The sequence below is a fragment of the Gigantopelta aegis genome, chromosome 12 (assembly GCF_016097555.1).
Source record: "Gigantopelta aegis isolate Gae_Host chromosome 12, Gae_host_genome, whole genome shotgun sequence".
Classification (NCBI taxonomy): Eukaryota; Metazoa; Mollusca; class Gastropoda; order Neomphalida; family Peltospiridae; genus Gigantopelta; species Gigantopelta aegis.
This window is the reverse complement of record NC_054710.1, coordinates 6995055-7022986: the sequence shown is the minus strand read 5'-3', so window position 1 is coordinate 7022986 and position 27932 is coordinate 6995055. Positions and strand designations below refer to the sequence as shown.

The window sequence follows — 27932 nt, the reverse complement described above, 5'->3', positions numbered from 1 at the left end:
CATTCTACAGAGATACGGCCGTGATCACTTATTACGGTCTGCATTGTACAGAGATACGACCCTGATCACTTATTATGGTCTGCTTAGTACAGAGATACGGCCCTGATCACTTATTACGGTCTGCATTGTACAGAGATGCGGCCCTTTTCACTTATTACGGTCTGCATTCTACAGAGATACGGCCGTGATCACTTATTACGGTCTGCATTGTACAGAGATACGACCCTGATCACTTATTACGGTCTGCATTGTACAGAGATACGGCCCTGATCACTTATTACGATCTGCATTGTACAGAAATACGGCCCTGGGCCCTGTTCCACGAAAGAATTGTAGCTAAGGTTAATTGTAGTGACTTACGGTGAATTTTACAAATGGCACCATATATTTTACAGCCGTTCCACAAAGCAACCTTATGGCAGTGTCTGCACTTAACTTTTTTTTTTGAGTTGCACTTTCACTTGCCGGGATCTATTTTCACTTGCCCGAATAATATTTTCTAAAAAAAACAAACAATATTGCAACAGATTATAAGAGAATTTTTTTTTTTTTAAATCGGTCGCCAGGCGGGCAACCTTACTGTAGGTTTTCAGTTGCCAGTCTTCGTTTTCAGTCGCCAGGGGCGATCGTTGAGTTCGAACCCTGTTACGGTAGTTGTATGTGCCCCCTTTAATGATTAAAATATTCTTTACGAAGAAGTACAAATTAGTTAAATAATGAATTGGTTACCGACTTTTCGGAACATCTTGGATGTATTCATTGGTATCGGACATCCATGAAGTAACTTTGTCAGTTTATTTGCTAAGCGATAATTGCCGATTGCACAAGGCATGACAGTTATCTCCCGTATTTTGTATGGCCTAGAATGTTTTTCACCCAACGCTGAGTTTTATAAAAGGTATTTGGTATATATTAGATCCATTTTTATTTAAAAAGTTACAATCCTTCTTAGAACATGACCAAATCATCACTTAACTGCCATATGACAGCTACGTTAGTGGCTTACAGCTGCCTCGTACCTATTGTAAATTTTCACAGTAATTTACGATGATAGTAAGCTAAGCAACAAAGTTAAGGAGGCGATAGTAGTTATTTTACGGCGATAGTAGTGCTGAGATAGCTTTGTGGAACGGGGCCCTGATCACTTATTACGGTTTTGTTGTTCAGATTTACAGATAGTAGGACAACAATAAACACTCCGATGTATAGAAATGAATACACTAAGTAAATAAATAAAATAAAATAAAATCTAGAAAAATTATGTGAACCAATTTCTGGATAACAAAATGTTCAAATATTGTCGATCTGATTTAAGTTTCTTAATAAAACAAACATTTATCCTTGAGTACCTGATGATATGTTTTGATGCACTAGGTGACACAGTATACAACACACATTTGGTTTTTGCACTTTTGTTCACAAATTTTAATATGAAAATTAAAATATCTTTTGACAACCAGTCATTGCCATGAGTAAAATCAAGCAATCTAAGGATCAGTCGCATGAAATTTCTTATAATTTTTTTATTGCAAGGTGACAAATGTACCACTCTCCTAAACAAATATTTGGTGAGTATGGAGGGAAGCAGGGGTGACCACTCAGCTTTCCTGACAAACAATGACAATATAATAATAATAATAATAATAATGTTTCATGTAACTTACTTGTATACTTCTTACATGTAGACAGTGATGCTATGGGGTGCATATCCTTGCAGACCCATTGACCGGCATCAGTTCCTGGGTTAAACGACTCTATTATCAACCTTTCTTGAACAGGTGAATCGATCACGCCAGTGTACTGGCCAGTGAATTTCTCATCCGTAATACACATAGAATTTGAATGGTTACATGAGACTACTAGTTCACCATCTGCTCGATACCAGCCTATTCCAAGCCATGTATTGCCATTTATCTCACACCCTAGTTCTGCTCTCTGTCCTTTGATTCCGGGTTTCATGCAGCAAATAGATGTCGAAGCATAACCTATTAATAAACAAAACAAGTAATAACAATAATTATGTAATGCAGACACAGTTCCAGGATGTGTTTGTGGTTTTTTAAATGTTTTTACAGGAGGTACAAACTACTTAAAATTGAGAAAACCTCCAAACTCCCATCCTCAACACATACATACATGTATATACATACATGCAGAGAGAGAGAGAAAGAGAGAGAGAGAGAGAGAGAGAGAGAGAGAGAGAGAGAGAGAGAGAGAGAGAGAGAGAGAGACAGAGACACAGAGAATCAAAAACAAAACAAAATCCTGTTGGTGCTGAGTATTGTACATGTTTACAAATGAATTAAAAGGTAATTTTCCAGGAGGGGACTAGACTGGTGGGCTGGAATGGAGGAAATGGAACATGTTTTTAGAGGTGTTCGGGGCATCTTTGAAATGCACTTTCTTGCATTCTACAAGTAAAACAGTATAAATGCTAATAAATGCATCACTTTCTTAAGTACATTTGTATTGGTGTATACGTTTTTGCATTTGTATATATAGTCTGATGAGCTGGATCCTGTGTAATATTTCCTTAACATTCTGACAACTTCAGGCGAGATATCTCACCCGATGTGACGCCAGTCGATATATTGTACAATGTATATTTCTCGCCATTTTGCACAGTACACTCACCAGAACTCAGTTTTCTGTATCTTTAGTTTTTAGTTTTTGAATGGAAAAACTGAACGAAATGGGTTTTAGGCTATGTTGGAGCAAAAACGACCACTCAAGAGACCCAAGTAATAATTGTACAGTCAAACCTGTCTATGGTGGCCACTCGTCATATATAAGTCCGAATTTTTAAAAACAATTACACGTATGTTGCAATAGAACTATTACGGAGCCATATACATGTGCAAAAATGTAATTAAAAACAAGACAAAAAATTATCATCTACTACTCAAAAGAATTTAAGGGTCAAAAATTTATAACCAAATAAGTTTCAGAGTGTATTAGATTGATGATGTAAACTACACCAAATTTTTTATTTATTGTTCAATATTTACAAAAAAACACAAATAAACGTCACTGTATATAAGAAAGTCACATGACATGCTGTCAAAGTTGAAGGTTGTCAAACATGGATTTTACACATTAGAACATTCGTTTAATAGTGTGTGAATCCACCCCTGGCGCGAATACACTCGACACATCGTTGCCTCATGCTGTTGATCAGACGTCTGAAGAACTCTTGGGGAATGGCCTGCCACTCTGCCATAAGAAGTTGACCCAGATCATGAAGGTTGGCCGGAGGGGCATGGTTATCCCGAACTCTCCTACCTAATTCGTCCCAGGCGTCTCTATTGGGGCCAAGTCAGGCGAATATGCTGGCCAATCCATCCTGGCGATACCTTGTTGTCTGAGAAAGTCCGTTACCACCCTGGCGCGGTTGGGTCTGGCATTGTCATCCTGCAGAACTGCCCCACCGCCAATCTGCTGAAGGCCTGGGAGAACCAACGGCCGGATAATCTCATTCAGATAGCGGATTCCATTCAGATTGCCATCCACCACATAGAGGGGGGTCCTGTGGTGGATAGAGATGCCGCCCCACACCATGATGCTGCCACCACCGAACCGGTGACGTTGTCTAACGTTAACGTCAGCGAAGCGCTCCCCAGGACCTCTGTAGACACGAACCCGACCGTCGTTGAACTGGAGACTAAACCTGGACTCATCAGTGAACATCACTCGACCCCACTGAACACGTTGCCACCGTAGATGAAGCGTGCACCAGTGACGTCTGGCCGTTCTGTGACGTGGTAGGAGTGGTGGTCGAACAGCCTGGCGACGGCAGCGTAGATTATTGGCTCTCAGACGATTGCGTATGGTTTGATCAGACACTCGAGTTCCAGTCGCAGTCCGCAGATTGTCACGTAATCGGCGTGCAGTGGTTGTGCATTGACGTAGAGCCATATTGGTGATGTAGCGGTCCTCTCTATTCGTAGTGCTTCGGGGTCTTCCCGAACGTGGACGATTTCGAACAGAATTCGTTGCTTGGTACCGTTGCCACAGACGGCCAACGACACTCTGACTGACACCAAGTCTCAGAGCAACATTTCTTTGCGTATTGCCATCCTGAAGCCAAGCAATAGCCCTTCCTCGATCTTCGATAGTCAGTTGACGTCGTACCATTGTCGAATTTGGAGTGTGCACCGTACACGAACGCAAGCTCCAATTATACGGAAATTCAGCATTGGGAACATGGAATACACGTGCAAAGCGTGCAAATGAAGCGCTTTGTGAAAAAGCAAGTTATGGGCACTTAGCAGACCTTTCGCTTTCGCCCTAATTTACGTGCAAATGTAAGCATGTTTTCGCCATTAGAACTAGTCGACAGTGTTAATGACAGTGGATTTTAATTCATTTATGGGTTGCTTAGACCCACTTTCGTCAAAATGGAACAATACCATGCGTGACATTATGGTCTAGCTAATATAATTGACATTCAGAAAATAATGTCGAAAATATCGTCTGACCCTTAAATTCTTTTGAGTAGTATATATGAAATTTTATTAAGTGGAAAAGAGAATATTTAACAAACAACAAAATAATGGAGCACTGTTCTGCGCATTAAAGTCACTGATTATCCTTTAATGTTCACTTGCTAAAGAAGTCACATATCTTGCTTTGTTTGCACATATTTTCAACTCGCATGTTTGACACACTTTCCTGAAGTTCCATCACAGAAGTTACGATATCACATTTACCGTGGAAGAGTCCAAATTCGTTTAACTTTCGAACATATTGTTCGGCCTCTGACAGAGAACACACGGTGGTAGTATCCACACTTTCTTCGTCACTGCTAACATCTTCTGATGATTGGGATGGCTCCAAGTTCTTCAGAAGTTCCGAAGTTGGTCTGGTCCAGTTCAAAGATCCTTCCTCACAGGTTGGAACGCCGGCATCTGAGTCGGCCAACTCTTGAAATGTACAGTTGAACAGCTGCTTTGACTTGGCCAATATAGCTAGAGGCAAGTCGTCGTCATTGTCGTCGTCAGTGTCGACGTCACTGGCTGCACTAATAGCTACTTCAGAATCTAGAGTTGACACGTTTAACTCCAGTTGTTTTAGGCTAGATACCCTCTTATCAACTGCGTTTAATGACCACCGCCGATGACTAGTACATCGCACCGTTAATCCAGATTAAAAACACTTGTTAATTAACGAACACAGCTAAGCGACCGATGACCTTTAAAGGACCGCTGTTTATCAAGCCAATTGGTTATATCAACAAAAACATCCTACGTTTTTTTCACGATTGCCGACATTTCTTTATAACTTGCACTAAAAAACAATTGTGGCCGCGATAGCAGGTTCATTTTCGCTTTTTTATGACAAAAGTGTGGCCGCTGGCCGCGTTGAGCAGGTGGTTGCCATATAGAGGTAAAATATATAATAAAGTTCATTGGGGGGACCTCAGGGTGGCCATCATGGACAGGTGGCCGCCATATGAAGGTGGGCGCGAAGGCAGGTTTGACTGTATTTACTTTGGGATTACATAGTTGGTCAGTTCTGTGATTTTATATGAAAAAGTCTACTTAATCAAGAGTTTTACAGAATTATTTACAAATAAAATCATTATGGCTGATAATGTCCATTACCATTTTTAGATTATTTTACCCTATCATGATGTTGATAATATAGATATATATGTTTGTGTCTAGACGGCGGTAATTAATTGTCTCATCTGGTTACCAGCCAAATATACACTTGCCAAATACACCTTGAGGTAAGACCTTAATAAGCAACTTGTATGTCTGTCTGTCACGAATCACAGGCGGAGGCAACTACATGATACACCAGTTAACTAAGAAAACACGCCGACTATTATTTCAGTATGATAAACATGATGACAGTTATTTCGACCACTAGACAATGGTGGTTTATTTTTTAATTTGAAAACTAATATATACTTATTGCTGACTTACTGGGACATTACAGAACATTGCCAAGCATGGCTTTTTTATCATCACTAAAAAATCAGGTATGTTTGTTTCTTCAATTCCAAAACTAATTCCTAACGTGACTTGTTAAGTATTACGGAACCACAGCTTGATATAGTGTGTATTCACTGCAATGGAACAAAATGGCTGTGCTCATTAAATACAATAGCCGTCACATTTAATAATTTTATTAATTAAATATAATAATATACTTGTTGATATTAAGAATAATATGCATTATATATCGTTGAATATGTATACCAGTTCAAACAATATTTACGACAGATTGTCAAACAACATTGATTATATTGTATAAGGTTCTTTAATATGAAGAAAAGAAAAAGTACTCACTATACTTTACCGTCACATTTTCTACAACAAACAAAAGGAAAAAATATATTATTAGTTGAAATAATTCTTATATCTAATTATTTGAGAATGTTCTTTTATAATTTCTCACCAAAAATATACATTATTCCATAATAACAGATTTACGGATTACCTTCCATTGATTTGCCCACAAGTTAGAAATAACAGAAACATTTGAAGGTATTCAATTAGTTTCCTACGTTGATCTATGCATAGAGATTCAAAGCGACACTGGTCACCAAACTACATTGTAAGCTGTATGACAAAAGGAATGACTTAAATTTACAACAGTCAATTTTCCCTTTATATTAATTTCGAAAAGCTATAAATACAGTGCCAAAAAAATAAAAGAGAACTTGGGATAATAGATGAAGAATGTGACCGTAATTTCAGCATTTGTCCCTGTTAAAGGAACTGCCAATACACATTTTAAACGTTTTACTGGAGGTCAGCCTAAAAAATTATTTGGCCAGGATCCTTTCAGTATACGCACACACACGCACGCACACACGGTCTCCTAACCAACTTGGCTAGATCGGCTCAGAACTTAATTTACAAACAACAGTAAAATATATATTTTAAAACACACACATAAAACCTGATCTGGCTCCTTTAAGAACACAGCCAGCTGTCGATGGCTGACCTCTAACACATATGAGTGTATTATTCACTACCTAGCCACGAGTGCATAATATATATTGGTTAGGCTGTTTCATTTTGTCTTGCCATAATAACACATAATATTGCACTTGTTTCATATTTTACACATTAATAAAGAAGTAAATGAATAATCCTAACATATAAATTTTATTTCTGTCACCTATATGGATTTAAAGATACAAACTGCTCCAATATGTAGAATTTGTTTTGCAAATCTATCTGAAAAATGTCAAAAATACGAAATACAAATCAACAGTTTATTATGCTTTAATCAGGAGCGGATACAGAGAGGGGTGCTGGGGCTGCACACCCCCTTCTTGAGTTCAAGTGTCCTTTTTTAAAAACAAGTGCCCCTCTTTATACATACATACATACATACATATATACAGTCAAACCTTTCTTAAGCGGTCACACAAGGGAGTAGATAAAAGTGACCGCTTAAGACAGGTGACCGCTGAGTACAGGTTGCCACATATTATATAGTCTTTAAAACATTTGTTGTTTCTTGTTTTACCGTTTGTAATGCTAATCAACGGATGCGTGTTTCACAGTTGACTATAAATCAACTTTTGACATGTCTCTTTCAGAAATAATGCAAATGTAATGTATTACATTAACCGTTCTCAACAAGTTTGTTTTCTTTTTCTATTTAATTATTTAATTCCTACTTCATGCGGTGTATTGTCATAGTAAGTAAATCTACAAATGTCAAGCGTAGCCTGCCCTGAGGCAATTATATGCATGCCAGAGTCATACTTTATTAATTGATACACAGTCGAGATGTCTTCCTGAAGGTGTGAAGATCGGTTATTTGCTGCACCTTATCACTGTCGTTAAAATATCCCTTTTATATAATAGTAAAACTTTACTGTGGCCGCTTAATACAGGTATTTTAGCGATTTGGGATTGCAAAGAGTTCGTAAAAACCCCACAACAGACAACTTTTCCAAAAAGATGTACTTTTTGAATGAGTTTGTCTGATTGGACCATGCTACTTTTGTGCACCAAAATTCTGATTTGTATTCTACATAAACCCCAATATGACAACAACAATACCTATTGGGTGTCAAGCAGTGGTAAAATAAATCTGACTGACAAAACCGTTGTCATTATCAAAACCATATATCTGCACATGTCAAAGGGACATATTGACATGGTCGTGACAGTTTCCATAAACCATTAATTATTGAAATTAAAATGGGCAACATTATCCAAACTACAGAACTGAAATAACCGATGTATGTGATAAATCATCGGTATATATATATATATATATATATATATATATATATATATATATATATATATATGTCTGACAAAATGAAAAATTAAGTACTGCAGGAATGGACAGATAATTCCTTGCATATCTTGGAATTCACAATGGACTGGTTTGGACTTTGTCCGGTGAGATCCATGATGATGCTTCAGAGTCAAGTTTGATCACAAGATGCCTTAATTATCTACACGAACCAAGGGATGAACAATGTAAATGACTGTGTTAAAATTAATATACAATGTTTTTATTAAATTGTGTATCTGGTATTATATACTTGCAACCTGGAAATATCAGCCCAAACCAGTTCTTCAAGTTATACTCCAAATGACGTTTCAGACTATGTATATTTATTTATTTATTTGCCATTTCTATCCAGCACCCCTCCTTACCAAAATCCTGCATCTGCTCCTGATTAATGCTCTCGATGACAACAGGGAAAACAATATTTGTGTAACTTGAACACTTCTGGACGTACGTATACTGATTTATTTATTTATTTATTTAAAAAGCCTGGAAAGGGCAAACCGTTTTAAATCCCAATTCCCCCCTGAAGCAAGCAGCAGAATAATTCTATATTTTAACACTTTTATCTAGATCATAATGCCCCATCCCCAAAAATTCTGAATATTACAGCGACTCATTTAGAAAATTGTTTAAAGGTAAACTCAAACAAGAGCTTTATGTGTTGGAAAGATGCATACCCGGACCACCAACACATACTAACACTTTAACAAATGAAAAACGCGTAATTTTAGAGTTAATAAAAAAAATGATTACTCCTGCTAACTGGGGGAAGCCATTTTGTGACGTCCGGTAGTATAGCTTGGGGCAAAGTGACATAAGCTCCGTCCATCTCCTCTATGCATAGTGTAAACAAATGCTCTAATTTACAACAAGGTGCTTCGCTTTCATCAACCTGACTTGTAAAACAACATAAATGACTTGATAGTATAATAAACTATTTAACTAAATATATTTCAGTTTGCATCAATAGAACGAAAAGGAAACTTTATAGTATTTTTATTTTTGTTAAAATCCAAAGAAAAAAAAGAGCATATTATTAGGCCTATTGGTATGCTACGTTCGAGCAAAAACGACCACTCACGATACCCAAGTGATAATTTTCTTTTCTTTGGGACTACGTAATTGGTCAGTTTTGTGATTTTAGATGGGAAAGTCTACTTAATCAAGGGTTTACAGAATTACTTACAGTAATAAAGCAGGACGGCTGATCAATTATGATTAGAGGGGTGTCCGTGCGGTCAACACACAATACCCTGTGGCACGTCTTTCTAGTGTGTCTAGACACAGTGTCTGGGGACCGTCTAAATATACACCTGCCAATTAGGAACCACAGATACAGGCCACGAAAAGAAAAGACCAATTAACTAAAAGAACACTCCGATTATTATTTCAGTACGTGGGTTAATTTATGTACAAAACATAATACAGTTATTTCAACACTTTGACAATGGTGGTTTATTTTGTATTAAAATATAATATATAATTGTTGCTGGGATGACTATTATTACAGAATATTGTGATGCATCCGCAAAAATCAGGTATGTTTTGTTTCTTCAGTTCGAAGACTAATTCCTGACATGACACGTTAGGTATTACATAACCACCAGCTTGCCATAGGGCGTATTCACTGGGATGATACAAAATAGCTGCGCCCGTTATATATAATAGCAGTCACCGTTTTATTAATTAACTATACGATTATACTTGTTGATATTAAGCAATAAATTAATGTGCATTATATATCATTGAATATGCATACCAGGTCAAATGCCTTATTTATCCCTTCCTTTAATGGACATAATGTGTAGCAGGTTATAAATAATAATGCAAGGCAGTCAACAATCCTTGGGGATACGGGGACATGCTCTCCCTGAAAATGATGAAAATATAATGGCCTGAAAGACAATTGTCCACAAGTACGCACATTTACACTGTTCATAGATCTCACGTGATTAAAAGATAACATACATGGATAACATAACTGCGGCCATGTTGTTTCGCTGAAATGGTGGTTGGTATAATACCTGGACTACTGGGCAAGTGTAAAACCGGATTGCTGGGTTGCTATAATCGTCTATGATACACATAACCTATAATAACAATGTTTAATACATTCAACCCACTCGAGGGACCTAATTACCTACAAAATTACTTGAAAGCAGTCCAGAACCTTTCACCGAAAATGACAAAATAGGCAGCTTAAAAAAACAAAAAACAAAATAATGATAATAAACCAAGCAAAAACAATATGTTCCCAGCCGAAACAGCTTGGGAACCTAATAACGCTGCATGTAACTTGCCTCTGTCTACCTTGATACATGATGAAAATGGTGCTTCCCTCCACAGATCCTTGCAGATCCATACACCACTGTCAGTATCTGGATTGAATGACTCTATTACCAAAATATTTTGAGTAGGCGTAACGATCACAGAAGTGTACTGGCCTTGGAAGTCCCAGTGTTCCGAACAGGATGTATGATTACGGGTACAATAGGCTACCAATTTACCATCTGGTCGAAACCAGCCTAATCCTGACCGTATATGTTCAAATGTTTCACATAGTAGTTTTGATTTCTTTCCTCGGATTCCAGGTCTCAAACAGACAGTGTCTGATAAACCATAACCTACAAATGAACAAATAAATTAATAAAATATTTATGTTATGCATTTGTACTAATGTAATACAGGTATGGATACAGGATTTGTTTTTTTACAGGAGGTCCAGAACTACTTACACTTATGAAGACCTCCAACCTCTCACCCGTGGTTTGCACCTGTAACAGAAGTGCATGTGGTATTTGCACCCAACACATACATACAAAGAGACAACATCGAAAACAAAACACATTTTCTGAGTATGGTACATACGGTAATTATGCAGGATGGATTTACAAAAGGGTCTGCATTTTTCAATCACCCGGTTGCTCCAGGCAAGTGAAAACACAGTCGAAACCTGATCATCAGTAGAAATACATTGTCACACCTAGTAACCAATTTTGACTTCAGTGGAATATGTGTGTGCTGACGACAGCCTATCACCTATGCTTCCTTCTCTCTGTTGTACCTGAGCATAATCCACAAATTGTCACAGAAAATGACGAAGCGTTCGATCTTCACTTTCATATCATCCAGAGTTGTCGATGTCAGATTTAAACATTTCAGCACAACAGCTTTGAGGAGCGACAAACATTATTACCAGACTTTGTGAATTAAGTATTGGATGTTTTATTTTACTATTATTATTATTATTATTATTTTTTTTAATTATTATTAATATTATTATCCCCAGAAAGAAGAGCAATGTCAAGGTTAGGGATCTCAAATCATTACTATACAATTGTATGCTGTATACTTTAAAAATATATATTTATAACTGTTTGTACCACATGAAATATAATTAACTTATTTTTGCGTAATATCAAAGACTTCTTTGAAAATATAAAGATAAATCAAAGTCGAACCATCACCACCCCCACCCCCCAAAAAAAAAAGAAAAAAAGAAGAAGTAAAATTAAAAAAAGTTAAACAAAATGAAAGAAAAAAGAAAAAAAATCATTCTGAAGATCGGAAAGAAGAAAGAAAGGAAGTGAAGAAAGAAGAAGATAGGAAAAGGACACGTTTGTATTATCCCACTCTGCAGTGTGAGCACAATTAAAAAATCCTCTAAAATATCTTTTTATAACAATTTGTTTCTCTATTTAAAAATATTCAAACATGGTGTCCAATTTTCGGCGAATTCTTTATATTATCAGTTTAAAAACAAAATTTATTTCACTATTGAAAATGGTTATTGTAAAGTATTTTTTATTTGCTAATATATTTAAGTTCTGTTTCTTGGTTCTCATTCTGTATTCTGTATTTTATCGTCTATCATACCAAATATTATTATTTTCTTTTTTAACTCAATGTTAACACCAGTTTTTACCAAAATCCATTTTCCTACTTCTTGCCATAGTTCATACGTACTATTTTACAGTCATACAAACATATGTAATATTTCAGTTATTAAATTGCAAAAACTGCATGAATTTGACTGTATATAATGTACCTTGTATAAAAGAGTATTGGTGGCTAGAATCCGTTGTATTAATCTATATTGGAACCACCTAAGTGTAGAATCCTTTTGACATTTAAAAGGTAAAACATTCCCCCCCCCCCCCCCCCCCCCCCTCATTTTTGCGGTTCTATGTTAATCTCTTCATTCTCAAATTTTATTTGAGATTTTGGCGTTATAGGTTTGTATTTATTTACCTATACATGTCATTGCATCATTGCAACCCTTTGCGTTTTTTGGAAGAAGTTTCAATTTTAGTGAAAAATCGGATTAAATTTTAAAATGACCGGCCTCAGTGGCGTCGTGGTTAGGCCATCAGTCTACAGGCTAGTAGGTACTGGATTCGGATCCTAGTCGAGGCATGGGATTTTTAATCCAGATACCGACTCCAAACCCTGAGTGAGTGCTTCGCAAGGCTCAATGGGTAGGTCGAGCGAGTGCTCTGCAAGGCTCAATGGGTGGGTGTAAACCACTTGCACCGACCAGTGATCCATAACTGGTTCAACAAAGGCTATGGTTTGTGCTATCCTGCCTGTGGGAAGTGAAAATAAAAGATCCATTGCTGCCTGTTGTAAAAGAGTAGCCTATGTGGCGACAGCGGGTTTCCTCTGAAAAACAGTGTCAGAATGACCATATATTTGACGTCCAATAGCTGATGATAAGATAAAAAATCAATGTGTTCTAGTGGCGTCGTTAAATAAAACAAACTTTTTTTTCATTTTAAAATTGTCACTTTTTAAAGGTTCACATTTATCAAAAACGTAATTCACTATTCTTTGATATAAACGTATACCTTTTACATATATGAAGTATCAATAAAATATATATATTTTTTTTTTACCTGTTTTTAATATATTTGCAATGAAGAATCGCGTTTTCCCCCATCACTTGCCAAAATGCCTGTCGAATCCAAGAGCCAAGTCACGTTACCCTGTGACGCACTAACTGGCATAACATGAAAGCGTGATTCGCAGCCTTTCTGACATTTTACTGGGAAGGTGGAACACGTGTATTTATAAAACGCGAAAATTTTATTCTATTGAATTGAATTGTATGGATGGAATATTCTTTTGGTGATCGTTTTTAAATGTAAAATATGGTGAACCATTGTTTAGTGTTTGGATGTATTAAAGCAGCCGTTTTTGTGAACTTTAAACAAACCGACAATCACAAGGTTTGCATGGAAGTGGTTCTTAAACAGAACCAGAGCGTAATGGAAAGGGCCATCACGATGGGATAGGATCTGCAGTACGTGACCACTTCATACCCGAGGATTACGACAATTATTTAAGGTGGTCAATAAATATGACACCTATTTTTTTATTTATTATTATTTTTGTTTTGTTCCAAGCCTGTATCCACACTGGCACATGTTCTACGATTGCGCATAATTAATACAGCAAACAAGAAACCACGATGAGCACAAGCTAAACTAGAGCTCAAAAGGGTGTGTGTGTGTGTGTGTGGGGGGGGGGGGGTGGAGGAAGAGGGATGAGGAGGCAGGGAGGGGCAGCAATAAAAAATAGAGTGGTACGGCTCGAATGAATGAATGAATGTTTAACGACACCCCAGCACGAAAAATACATCGGCTATTGGGTGTCAAACTATGGTAATGCAAATAAATAAAGTGATGATCAACATCAATATAAAAATTCAAGGTTTAAACAAAAACAGTGTAAAGAACTGTGCCAAAAATACAAATACAAATATCACAGAATTTTACGGACACCGAATTTTACTCTAAACTTCAATTTGTGCTGTATTGGCCATTCTCAAAGAGAATGTTACACCCCTGCACCACGGTGAGGTTACAGCACGCGCAGGGGTGGTACGGCTCGAGGTTTCCAGACTTTTCTTTCAAATCAATTGAGGACATTTTCACTGATACAACAAATATAACCCACAAAAGTGCCTCTTTGAAAAATGTTACGTCCATGCGCCGTCCCTGCAGTGACATAGGGAGGGGGCCCATGGGAACATGCCACCCCCACCCCCCCCACCCCACCCCCATCAAACTTTTTTTTTTATACTATTAAATTTGATAAAATCGTATATACACATGTATATACATATTATGTACATATATACATAGTGTGGGTTGTTCCCCCCCCACCCCCACCCCCACCCCCAAATCCCAATATAAAATACTGCCTACTGCCCAAGCCTAGAACGATAAAAATATGGGGCTCATATTTCATAATTAAATACAAACTTTTTGTGCATGTATGCTTGTGTGTATACACACACACATACAAAGTTTGTGTATATATACAGTAGAATCTCATTGGCTCGAACACTGTCGGTGCATCAAAGTCTGTTCGACCCATTGGGTAGTTCAAACCATGCATTCGGTCGTTGTCAGGTGCTTCTGTAACACAACAATCAATCGGAACACCTCGAATATTTCCGTAAAACTGGCTTGGGCGAGATGGTCCGATTGACGCATGAGTAACGAAATTGCCTTCAAATGTCGGATGAGATACATATTTGTAACTATTATTTATCACTGTTAAATAAACAAATAACAAACACACTGGTAGTCTGTATTTATAAATATTTATTAATTTAAAAAATCGTTCTTTATTATGCTGTTGTAGAATCTTTTGCGACATATTGACAACGTTGAGAAAAAAATGAAAGTGCATGAAGCACAGGCGGAGGCCCTTTACCTTTTATTGTTGCAATCACTACATTACATTGATCTCTCCTGTATTTCAAGTTAAAAACAAAATATGCCGACGCTCATGCGTAGAGTAGCGATTAAAATGATTAAAGTAAATCGGCGAGGCCTGCCTAGGCTCACCAATTGATTGGTGTTACATGCAAGGTTCATTCAGCTCACGATTATCATTGTACTATTATCTGTACTAGGAAGATAATTACCGATAGGTGCTAAATAAACAACACGAGAAGCCGGCATATGATCTAGGATTAATTCGTTCCACTTTCGGATTTATATTAACTTACTTTGTGACCGACGTGAAAGGGTCAATGAAAAATTTGTAAATAAATATAAATAATTTTTTGTATTTCTTCGGATAGACTTAGTCGTTCGAGCTATATATGTTTAATTTTACAGTTCGGACTAATAAACTGGTTCGAGAGAAAGCTTCTGTTCGACCCTAGGGGTATTCGACCAATCAGCACCAAAATAAAAGGGTTTAATAGAGAGAAAAAATCGGGACATTGTTCTTGGTTCGAGAATACCGGTAGGTTCGACCGTTGGGCGTTCGAGCCAATGAGATTCTACTGTATATATATATATATATATATATATATATATATATATATACACACACACACAAACTTTGTATGTATTGACTGAGTCTATGTTAATCGGTATTTGTTGAGGCTCTGCATATATATATGTATATATATATATATATATATATACACACGCACGCACACATAGTTTATGTGTGTGTGTGTATATATAGAGGATTCGTCACGGCAGGGCCTCAACAAATACCGATTAACATAGACTCAGTTGATATTTTCCATATTACAAAACACGAGTAGCGAATTCTATTCATCCTATAACACTTCTAAAATAATATTCTAATTACTTTTTCAGTAAATCACAGTACTAAAGTCGCCGCCATCGATAATATGACATCATCACGATTAGCACAGATTAGTTTGACGGCACGCATTTTAAACAAATCTTTGAAAACGTTACGCTCAGGTACACGGGTCTTGTTTGGCTTGTAAGCATATGACCCATCCACAGTAACAAATTACCGAGAGACCTTGCAGATGTGCATAACATTATTAACCGGGTTAATAAAGTAAATTATCACATGGATTTATGACATGGATATCATGGGTAAGTTATAGGATATATAGAGGTTATTACCAGTGTTTTTCGGTATCGTCAATATCATATATTAGGAATAAAAATTGTATTATGCGAGCCTCTGGCCATTACTAGATATTCAAATGACGTAAGAATATGTGGCGCGGTGTCTTTTTGAATGGAAATGACGTCAAACTCGAATGACGTCATTTTGGATGTCCTTACATCAAAATAAAGTTATGCCTAAGGTCTCACTACACAGATGTCATCTGCCATTGAAACCCATGTTAAACTGCCCAACTTCAAGCGAAGATTGCCCATAGAACGGGTTCTCGTTGGCACTAACAACATACACCATTGCGAACATACATTATATAAGCATTTATATTCACTCCAAAATTGTGAACATTTCCGTCTCAGTTTTTTGCTATATGACCGCATCTGGCTGTAGTACCGGTCCGAACAGGTGGTTCATTAACCGATTCACTCCTGCTGTCACTTGCGCTATATACCCATGTCCCAAAAGGTCGATGCACAATATTACAAAATAACATGGGCAAAATACAACCAGAAGGCTTACCATTAAACATACATATTGTTTTAATTCTTCACCATTTCCTAGAAGTGAATATATGAACCATAACATGTGCCACGATTAGGAACTATAGCGGACCGTGATCAATGAACTCTCACCCGGAAGTGATCTGTGTAGTGAGACCTAACGTTTTTTGTTTTCTGAATGCTGGACAGCTTTCAGTTTCAAATTGCCATTGAAATGTTTTTATTTGATGACTATGAATGCATACGTCAATCATGGAGTGTCACCAAATACGTTTGCTTAAATGTCTATAAACCTAGTGCCGAGACCTCGACTAATTTACATCTACTTTGCAAAGTTATCAAATTCTTAAAGTATGTGATCTGAAAAATATCACATTCTTTGATTGCACTGAAAATGTAAGATATTATATGATAAATAGAGGTTATTACCAGTGTTTTTTGGTATCGTCAATATCATATATTAGGAATAAACATTGTATTATGCGAGCCTCTGGCGAGCATAACATATTATTTTTATTCCTAATATATAATATTGACGATACCGAAATAAACGAGGGTAATAATCTCTTTATCATATAAGCTCAAGCTTAATACGTGTTTTTGTAAAGTGTACACGCAACTTTAATTCCAGTCCGCCATTACTACATATTCAAAAAACGTAAGAATATGTGGTGCGGTGTACTTTTGAATGGAAATATCGTCAAACTCGAATGACGTCATTTTGGATGTCCTTACATCAAAATAAAGTCATGCCTAACGTTTTTTTGTTTTCTGAACGCTGGACGCTGGACACTGAAAATGTAAGATATTATATGATAAATATATGTATCACTCATACACACAATCACGCACAGTCGAGCACCGTTGTGTCGATATTGTGTGGATAATATTGCAATATTGATTTGACCAAATATTGACTCAAATGTTTAGTCAAGTGGGTTAATAAAAATATTTAAATATACAAAAAAAAGTCATATTTACATACAATACATTTTATCAAAGCATAGATTTATACAATTAATTATTTTAGCCGGTGCAAATTGTTTTGCAATAATAAAAAAAATTGATCAAGCAATCATTTGTACTGTTGCACATCATGAACAAAGTTAATCCTGTTTTTTATATTTTCTACAAATTATGGCATTAAAATCACTATTAGCACAATCTGAATTTAGAAGAACGCTTTAATAACAAAATGCAATTACACCGATTGTTTTCTGGAGATTTTAACTTGGTATTAAATTTAAAAAACCCCAAACAAACAACTAAATATTTTCACATTTTCACAAACAATCATTGTCTGTTCTCTGGCGGACGTTTAACTGGCATTATTATAAAACCAAATTTGGAATAAACAAAAACACTCGCGTATGGCAGAGCTACGGTTAGTTAATACGAAGAAAACAAAACAGAGTACTCACCTCGCTTTTTCCCTGCTACAATAAACAAAAGGAAAATATATACATGACTGATTAAAATATTTCTTATATCTAATTATTCTAGAATGGTCTTTAATAATTACTCACTGGAAAGTGTTCATGGTGTACAATCTGTCATTTGAATGCTAGTTTCCACTGTATTGATCATCTTATATCATTCAATAATAGCAGGACACTACACTGACATCAGTGCAAATGCACGGTGTCTGTGATGCTTTGATGGTTTTCTTTAATGATTGTCTACTCCTGTCACGGGGATTCTATAATTCCCGTAACTGAATAAAACACGATTATCAAAATATCTCTCCTAACTCTATATCTATTAGATCTCTCTGTAACAGGCGGTTAAACCCTAGTATGGCTCGTCTCTAGGTATGATCAGAGATACGATCTTATATAAAGTATATATTATTATAGCACGTTAGTTCTCTAGAAACACAACAAAAACACAATACACTTTGGAATCTGTATTATCCTACGCTGACAAATGTACAGCCGTAGTAGTTAATTAATAACAGCAATAATAACAACCCAGAACTGATCACTTAATTAGTTAATCTCTAGGTGTCTAGTTACACAATATGCGAATCACTTCACCGTTACACCACACCCACACGTGTGATAATTGAGAAACGCTTCCAGGAGAAGTTAATTAATAAAGGAATTACAACACCATTCCTAACTGGTTAATTTTTAATTAACCCTTACTACTCGTTCAGTAACGTGTGATAATTTAGGAACGCTTCTTGGGGAACTTAATTAATAAAGGAATTACAGCTCTATTCCTAACGGGTTAATTTTTAATTAACCCTTAACTACTCTTTCAGTAACCTTGTAACACAGAATTAATACTGGTACTTATCACAATAAAGACAATAACCTACAGTTTACCTAGGTCGTCTAGGATGACTGGCTAAGCTTTATATTACCAAATACTCGTATAATGTTAGAACAATCAGTCTACGATTTACTTTGTCAGATGATCGAAGACACTGTCTAAAGAATATTGGTATAATACAGTATTAAAATATTAAAAGTCACATCAATCACATCAAGGTTATACACAGAGCAGAAATGATATTTACCAAAGTCCAAACGGACTAACGTTCCCGGGAAGCTTCCTTTTCCGTTTTCCTCGATATCTCTAAAAACTAGCTATTTATTATAAAATCAGAATTCGCCTGGGGGTACAAGGCGGTACCTCCCCCTATCATCTGATATTTCACCTCTACTAGGGTCGGTATATTTCTCTCTGATCGTCAGACTTACTGACGCCATCGTCGACAAATCACGGTTGTAAAAAACCGCACTCGCAGAGGTATTACGTAACTACTCGCCACATGGCCTCCACAGCTGGACTAAGTGCATATTGGAATGTCCGATCGCGCGAAGTATTACGTAACAAGTTGCCCACCTGGGCTACGGGCAATCAAACTGCACACGGCCCTCTAACACAATTAAAATCGCCACAGGCGAAACAAATTTAAGAGCATGTACCGTCACAATGATAAAGTAAATAATCAGAAAAGATCTACATTCACTCAGAGACACATATAGAAATAATAGACTAAACAACGAAACTAGTTTATATTTGGGGAATACCAGGAATCCTGCATATGTCACACCAAATATTTTGTTCCAACCAATCAAAAGACATCATGCAAACCAAGTTATTCCGGTGTGATTTAGTGCACTGTTATATACAATTACAAATATTCGGATATATTTTGCACTTAATTGTACCCATTATGTTAGTCATTGTCTAATACTGTGTCAGTATCGTAACGAGAAAATGTTACGGTACCGACTACATTTTACAGAAATGACACTATTGAATTAAAATGCACATCTGTGTGCAATGTTTAATAATCCACATCCAACACGTTATTTCTTGTTACACATTTGTAAAGTTATTTAACGACCAAATTCAGAGAATCCACTGCATTTTTTTGTTACTTGAATTCACATACCCATTCCACCCTTAGTAGCAAATTGGCCAAAACTTTGTAATCACCCAAGCGATTTTGCCTCCATTGCTCTTAAAATGATGGAAATGACAAAGTTCAAATGATCACACAATGACCGTAAGTAAACCAGCATAGGTTATATTAACGTTGCTTTTGTTAACGCCGCGTGATGGTACTGACATGAAACATGGCGACAGAGTAACAATAGCCTCACAAATAGTTTTAGTAAATGAAATTGATCTTTACATGCTGTAATATGAAGAACATTATTTTTAATAATATCAATAATATTGTAACGGTCGCATAAATTGTGCATACATGTTCATGTTGTTTTAGTGTTTTATTAATAATCTGATTAGATTTACTTTGTAAATAAAGTTGTAACACGTGGTTAAAAGCCATGCAATGTTTACAAACACAGAATTCCAATCAGCGTCATAATAATGACGTCACTTCCCTGATGTCATTTTTCCTACTCCCCCCCCCCCCCCCATATATAAATGCATCGTGCTGAGGTGTATCTTTGTGCCAAATATGAACAAGGGGAAAGACTTTCGAACATTCCAGCATGCATGCTAATACTATCACTAACCTTAACCCTAAACCTAAGCCTGAATGAACCGAATACTGGAACGTTCGGAAGTCTTGCCGAACAATGTTAGGCGGGTCAAGTTATGCACAAATACACCCACACCCCAAACAAATTCTAACAAAAGGTTTCCAAGTGTTTTTTTTTATCTATGGAATGTATTCAATGGCAGGAAAAAAGTCTACCAAAATCTGACCACCGGAATGGGGTTAAAACTGGATCACATCCAAGATGGTCGCTAATGACTCTAAAACGAAGGAAAATGGCATAGGTTTCTTATGATTCGGTGTATAAGAGTTGTTTTATGTCTACCCAAAGGTTTTAAGTGTCATGGAAGACACTGGTACATACACCTGATACCTGTGCAAGTTACATATAGTATGGCTGTAGGTGGCCCTTGTCAATCGTGGTTATACACTAGTTATTCCGACCTTCTTTGAATGTAATTTTCTTGAATATTGTTCTTATATTATATTCACGTTTTATTTTATCTTCATGGAGGAGATCTTCATGCTGCTGACTGCATATACCACCATAATGCAGTGTCCATTTCCGTAATGGCTATGAAGCACAAGCGCAATTTTGGTGGGATCAGAGGCAAAACGCAAAAAAATCTGGACGACCCAAAGATGATGACCAAGGGCAGGCATTCTTCAAGATGTGTTCATATCTAGAGATAAATGATGAGGAACAGCTGACTGTTTCATACCTTCGTGATAAAATGAAAGAGTACCTCATTAGTGAAGATTCACTTCCTTACAGGAATTACTATCTGAAGACCAAACTAAATAAAAAATATGGGGACTCCATCTGTATCGCAGAGGGGGAGGGCTTAAATGACATAGTTACATTCAGAGAGAAAACATCACACATACTCCGCTCTCACTACAAAAATTCTCAACAAGAAGGAGACGAAGAGGCACAAAAGAGAGCCATAATTGAAACAGCAGCAAGGCTGATCAGGAGTGATATTAAAACAAATGTTCCATCCATTACTGATCACTACCCAAAAGCTGAGGAACTTAAACTTGATTCTGCGCTGACATTCCTTCCAGAGATACTACGATACATGTTGAACTATATGTTATTTGGAAAAAATAATCAACATGAAGTCGCTAGTATTGGGCAAGCCATAGTACAAGCAGTAAGACCTCGGGCTGTCATTGCACTATTACAAATTGGTCTTGCTGTACAGGTGCATCATCTTTATCGGTCCAAGTTCCTTGTGCAATCTGTGTGTAAGATGGGGTATGGCTCGTCGTATGGTGAAGTACTCTGGTTTGAATGCCGCAAGCTGTGTCACACCAGAGTTGCTAGTTGAGGATATAGATCTATTGAACTTGTCATTGTTATTTGCAGGTGACAATGTAGATCACAATATTAACACCATTGACGGTAAAGGTACATTTCACGGAATGGGCATGATAGCTGCGTTGACCCCAGGGAGAAAAACAAGCCATCTTGTCAGTAGGCGAAATATTTTGGAGCTGAGCATTGTAGAGATGTCCAAAACTGATATCATTGAATACCACTTCGCTACCCATGCTCTTCGAAACATCAAGTTTCAAGGACTTCCTGGACTCCAAATTGTGATATGCGAGCCGATATCTTATGGGGACTTTCACTCCATTTCAAGCAACCAGTTCCGAATTGGCAGGGCATGATGCATATCCTTTATCAGGGGCATACGCATCCTGGTCAATCCTCCATACAATATTTGCCAATGATTGATATGTATCCTGGAGACAAAACTTGCATTCTGTCCACTTTGGAGTTCCTCAGCAACTTGGCCATCACACATCATTTCCCTCCAGTAATAACGTTTGATCAGCCCCTGTATTGGAAAGCTGCTGAGATCATCAGTGCTTCGCCTTAGAATAGCATCTTGAAGGAGATAGCTCTTAGGCCGAGTACTTTCCACACGTTCATGAATTTGCTTGGAGCAATAGGCACATTGTTGGGGGACACAGGACTTAAAAACATTCTGGAAGTAGTGTACAGTGAAAATGCTGTCGTGCATATGATGACAAGTGTCTTCATCAAATGATTGTGAAATGTGTGATAGATGAAAATCCTGAGGTTGCTTCCCTAGTAGATACTGAGAAAATGTAATCCTCCTTGTTGGAGGGTGACACCACTCTTGAAAATCTTGTAAAATCCACTACAGTTGTTAAAATCATTGAGACACTTGACAAGAAAAAACTGAACTTAATGCACATTCCAAAACAAGCCAGTTGTGGCTAGGTTGTCAGCGGGTGCTTGATACTGCACGTGCGTTGATCAAATCAGATCACACTGGGTCTTGGGATAATCACTTGCGTGTGGTCTTTGATGCCTTGCCAATATTCGCTGGCGCAGGACATTACAACTACCTAAAGTCTGCTTATCTCTACATTCACGAAATGAGTGAACTGGAGAGCAAACACCCTGCTATATATAGGAAGTTTCAAGATGGCTTCCATATCATTCGTCGAACAAATCAGTTTTGGGCAGGTCTCAGTTACGCCTTAGTCATTGAGCAAACGCTTATGAGATCAGTAAAAAAACACAGGTGGTTTGACTCATGGCAGTAAGATGACGGAAGAACAGCGAGCATTGTGGACAATGTCAGCCCCCTTAATGTCTGAGTTTAACATTGCCATGCAGGACACCACAAGCGAACAGCACAAGGATTCGACTGGTGCCAGGATTGAAAGAGATGCATCAGACCTTTTGAAGACAAGTGCAAAGATAACTTCATGCTCACCTTTCTCCTCGGACCCTGCGTTGAGAAATATCATCAATGGTATAGTTCAAAAGACGATGTCAATGTGCATGAATATGAGTCAGTAGGAAAAGACATCATTGTCAGAATGATTGGGCAGCCTGTGTTCTCCTCTTTCAAGAAGAAAGATAAAGCCAAGACCCTGGGAAATTCATCTGCTGTCAAGGTTGCTCCTGACAGGACTACTGATTCCAGTTTGCTGTTCCAGCGATTTCTTGTAGTAGCCATGACTGGAACTCTATCTCTGGAGGAGATGATGAGATATGAGCTGAGTCTATACCCGCCATCCCTTTTTGAGGACAATAAAATCTTGCGAAAGGTTGACAAACCTCAACTCGCCCAAGCCATCATTGCCCACTGTAATAAGACACCATCATGTGAAGCGACATCAGACGTCATCCCGCAGACTGAAAAGCATGTGCTTGATGGAGGCTCCTTACTGCACAAGCTGAAGTGGACGAGGGGAGATACCTACGGTAAAATAGCCAACGCATATACTGACTTCACAAGTAAGCACTATGGGTCTGCAACTGTTGTGTTTGATGGGTATGTATCAGGTCCGTCCATTAAGGATAAAACACACCAGAGACGGGGACAAACCACCATTTATCCGATTGTGAACTTCACAGGAGAAACCGAGTTGTTGTGAATATATAACGTCACCATATTTGGTGGCCATCTTGGATTCATCGTACTCGGGTTTTAAAAAATAATAAATGAGCACATTGCATTTCTTGGTCCCTAATATTTTTCATAAAAAGCAAATGTAATTGCTTTATGTCAAATGACAGCGCACTGCGCACTTATTTGTATTGACGCCCTTCACTCTTGATTATTGACTGCCATCTTGGATTTTTGGTGTTCACTGGCCGGGTCAAAATTGTATTGTCACCAATGAGTTGCTCAACACTTAAAACCGTGGACTATAAACAAGAATTATGGTTCAATCCCAAAATTTTAAGCAATTTACAACGCTTTTACTGATTTTCACGGCCGACGGCAGCCATCTTAGAACTGACCCAGTTTTAACCCACTTCTAGGGGTCAAATTTTGGTAGTCTTTTTTTCTGTCATTCACTACATCCACTAGGGCAGAAAACCGTCGAAAGACCTTTTGTTAGAATTTTTGGGGGGTTGGATGGTATAGTGACCCGTCTATGTACACCCCTGCATTAACATTCGGGCTTTGTTTTTGTCTCCGGACGACGTTTAGGCTCCGGGCTGCAAATAGGCTGACCGCATTTGGCTTGCCGGATCATCGTCGGTGTACTCCGGTTCAAACTGAAGTACCCCTAACGAATTTTCTCCTTCTTCCTCACCAATAGAGGCAGCATTAGAATAAATAGACAAATGCGACAAGTCCGAAATAACGTCCGATAAGAATGACCTATTTTCCGAAGAATCATTACATGCTGCCGCCATGCTAACCTACTAATTAATGAGTGGAATTCGCCGGATGCTACGTCACAGGTCAGATGCGGGTCAAATCGACTGGATCACTGTCCCCCCCCCCCCCCCCCCCCCGAGCGTTTTAGAAAAAGTCGCTTTATTAATAATTGGGATGGTATTTTAGTTTTTTATGTTTAATAATGTAATCTTTATGTATTTTTATATATATATACTGTGTATTAATAATGTGCCATGATTGTGGACCTTTAAATAAAACATTTCCTTCCTTCCTTCCTTTCTCTCCATGGAGGAAACTTGGAGGAACTCTCTCTCTCTCTCCATGAAGGAAACGTGGAGGAACTCTCTCCGTGGAGGAAACTTGGAGGAACTCTCTCTCTCTCTCCATCCATGGAGGAAACTTGGAGGAACTCTCTCTCTCTCTCTCCATGGAGGAAACTTGGAGGAACTCTCTCTCTCTCTCTCTCTCTCTCTCCTCTCTCTCTCTCTCTCCTCTCTCTCTCTCTCTCTCTCCTCTCTCTCTCTCCATGGAGGAAACGTGAAGGAACCCTCTCCAGGGAGGAATTCTGGCGGAACTTTTTTATGTATGCAGTTGTACATGCTATTAGTGTTAATTAGTTGTTAGAGACAACTAATTATATAAATTATAGTCATATTTATACTAATAAGAATACATAAGAAGAATTAGTTGACACGTTGATTAAAAAAAAGAAGAAAAAAAGAAATGTATAAATTTTAAAACACATTGAATTACGTGTTTATTTCCACATTAGTTTTTATAAAGCCGATGACTCGAGCAAACGAACCCTAATAATTTTGTCAATGAACCACTCGAAAAGAGCCCACGCGACAATATCAATAACTGATTTATTTGGCTGCCTATCACACGGCAAGTAAAGATACCCACTCTAATAAAAAAGAAAAAAAGAAATACTGTTTGACGCTATGTATTCAGAACATTACTGAAATGAGATTCTGTTGGGTTTATTCATGTAGTGTGTTTCTTCATGTATATATATATAAACATTCAATAACGAGTAATTATCATTACCTGTAACATGACTGACAGTAAGCACGAAGACAAACACGACGGCTGATGCAATAGTTAATTTCATATCCCTTGTCTGCAAATAACAGAAATACATTTTAAAATTTGCTTTCTAAACTAATGACTGGGGTGTCGTTAAACATTCATTCATTCATTCTAAACTAATGAAGAATGCAAAATAGGGCAGTATTTCTACAGAATACACAGTAGAATGGCTATTTGGCAAAATAGTGGTTGATTCTATGAATCGCTATCGGAGGTCGACGAAAGTCACTTTTCAGTGTTTTCACACCCTTTTTAGCCAAGTGGCAAAGCGCTCGCTTGGTACGCGGTCGGTCTGGGATCGATCCCCATCGGTGGGCACATTGACCTATTTTTCGCTCCAGCCAGTCCACCACAACTAGTACATCAAAGGCGGTGGTATGTGCTATCCTGTGTATGGGATGGTTCGTAAGAATGATATATTGCTACTAATGGAACAATGTAGCGGGTTTCCTCTCTAAGATTTGACATCCAACAGGTGATAATTAATAAATCAATGTGCTCTAGTAGTGTCATTAAACAGAGCAAACTTTTAACTTTTTCACACCCTTGTTTTGGCTTCGTACACAATACATATAACATAATAATATGACTGTAATTTCCCTTGAAATCCATATTTCGTAAAAGGTTGGGGTTTTTTGGGGGGGTTTTTTTTTTGACGAGATTTTTCTCAAACACATGCAGATGCATTCGTAATGTTCAAACAAACAAAAAAATCAATATCAGTTTTGCACTGGAATTTTTCCAGCGTTCTTGAAACGGAAACGTCATGTACCCAGTTTATTATTACTGTAATGAAATGCAAAGTGACCTCATTGGAATATTGCCGTCATTCAAATTCAAAATTAGCGATATTATTACAATGATTGGTCACATTGAAATAAAAACGGGTCTACTAACCGTGACCCCTGTCAAATTTCTATAGCAAGCAGACAACGCTGTTTAAAGGTCGGTATATTTTTATTTTTCATACTTCAGAAGTTTTGGACAAAATATTACTTTTAAATTTTAAAATATGAAATAACTAAAAAGTACCTTTTGTCAAATATACCATATCAAAATATTACCTTTGGATATGTTATATGTATTGTGTACGAAGCCAAAACCAGGGTGCGAAAAGTGACTCGTCGACCTTAGTGTCTCGTCTGTAGAAAGACAACCACTCCCTAGGAATCTTTTACTGGGAGTCGCTTCCCTCGTGCACCAGACTAGTTTACTAAATCAAAACTAGCATCGGAGAGAGCTCACTAGAATAAGTACAGGTGTAATGACGTCCCAGGCCTTTCTGCTAATAGACTGGTCTGATTAATTGAGTTAAACATCGTGTGATTCGCATCGACAACTCCATGTTACAGTTTTCGGCTAATAGACTGGTCTGGTCAGTTGAGTTAAACTTCGTGTGATTCGCTTTGATAACTCCATGTTATCATGGGCGTCATTTGGTGGGGGACAGGGGGGTGACATGTCCCCCCCCCCCCATTTTTACAGTTTTCGGCTAATAGACTGGTCTGGTCAGACAGAATTAAACATCGTGATGATTCCCTTCCCCACTTCATGTTACTTTTTCTAAATAGATGTTCTCAGACAGCGTGTGATTGACCTAACTCATTTTTTTCTGCAATAGGGTCGCTAAGTTGAGTTAGTCTTCACGAAATATTGTTAGAAACCCAATTGTCCCCCCCCCCCCCCCCCCCCCCCCCCCCCCACACACCACAAGACAGAATTTCTGATGTCCCCCCCCCCCACTTTACTCTAATAATGACGCCCATGACCTTCATTTTTTAAAGGGCGCTCGCTATTATCGCACTGGTCTGGTAGAACCCCAGTTAACACACACACACACACTTCGCCTTCGATAACTCCATATTACAGTTTTCTGCTTATAGACTGGTCTGGTCAGTTGAGTTAAACATGGTTGATTCGCTTCGATAACTCCATGTTACAGTTTTCTGCTTATAGACTGGTCTGGTCAGTTGAGTTAAACATGGTTGA

General features: G+C 37.7%; 1 protein-coding gene across 3 annotated transcripts in view; it reads right to left on the bottom strand.

The window, feature by feature from the left end:
* LOC121386317 overlaps positions 1-27932 on the bottom strand; it is a 60896-nt gene that overhangs the window by 17941 nt on the left and 15023 nt on the right. For 2 of the 3 annotated variants that reach the window (XM_041517181.1, XM_041517182.1), the window contains exons 2-6: positions 25902-25974; positions 18107-18121; positions 10575-10898; positions 6297-6317; positions 1665-1985 (exon numbers count right to left, since the gene is read on the bottom strand). In XM_041517181.1, coding sequence (XP_041373115.1) covers positions 1665-1985; positions 6297-6317; positions 10575-10898; positions 18107-18121; positions 25902-25965 — 745 coding nt within the window. In that variant the 5' untranslated portion in view covers positions 25966-25974. The remainder of the gene's footprint in view (positions 1-1664; positions 1986-6296; positions 6318-10574; positions 10899-18106; positions 18122-25901; positions 25975-27932) is intronic. The other variant, XM_041517183.1, reaches the window with a different exon arrangement.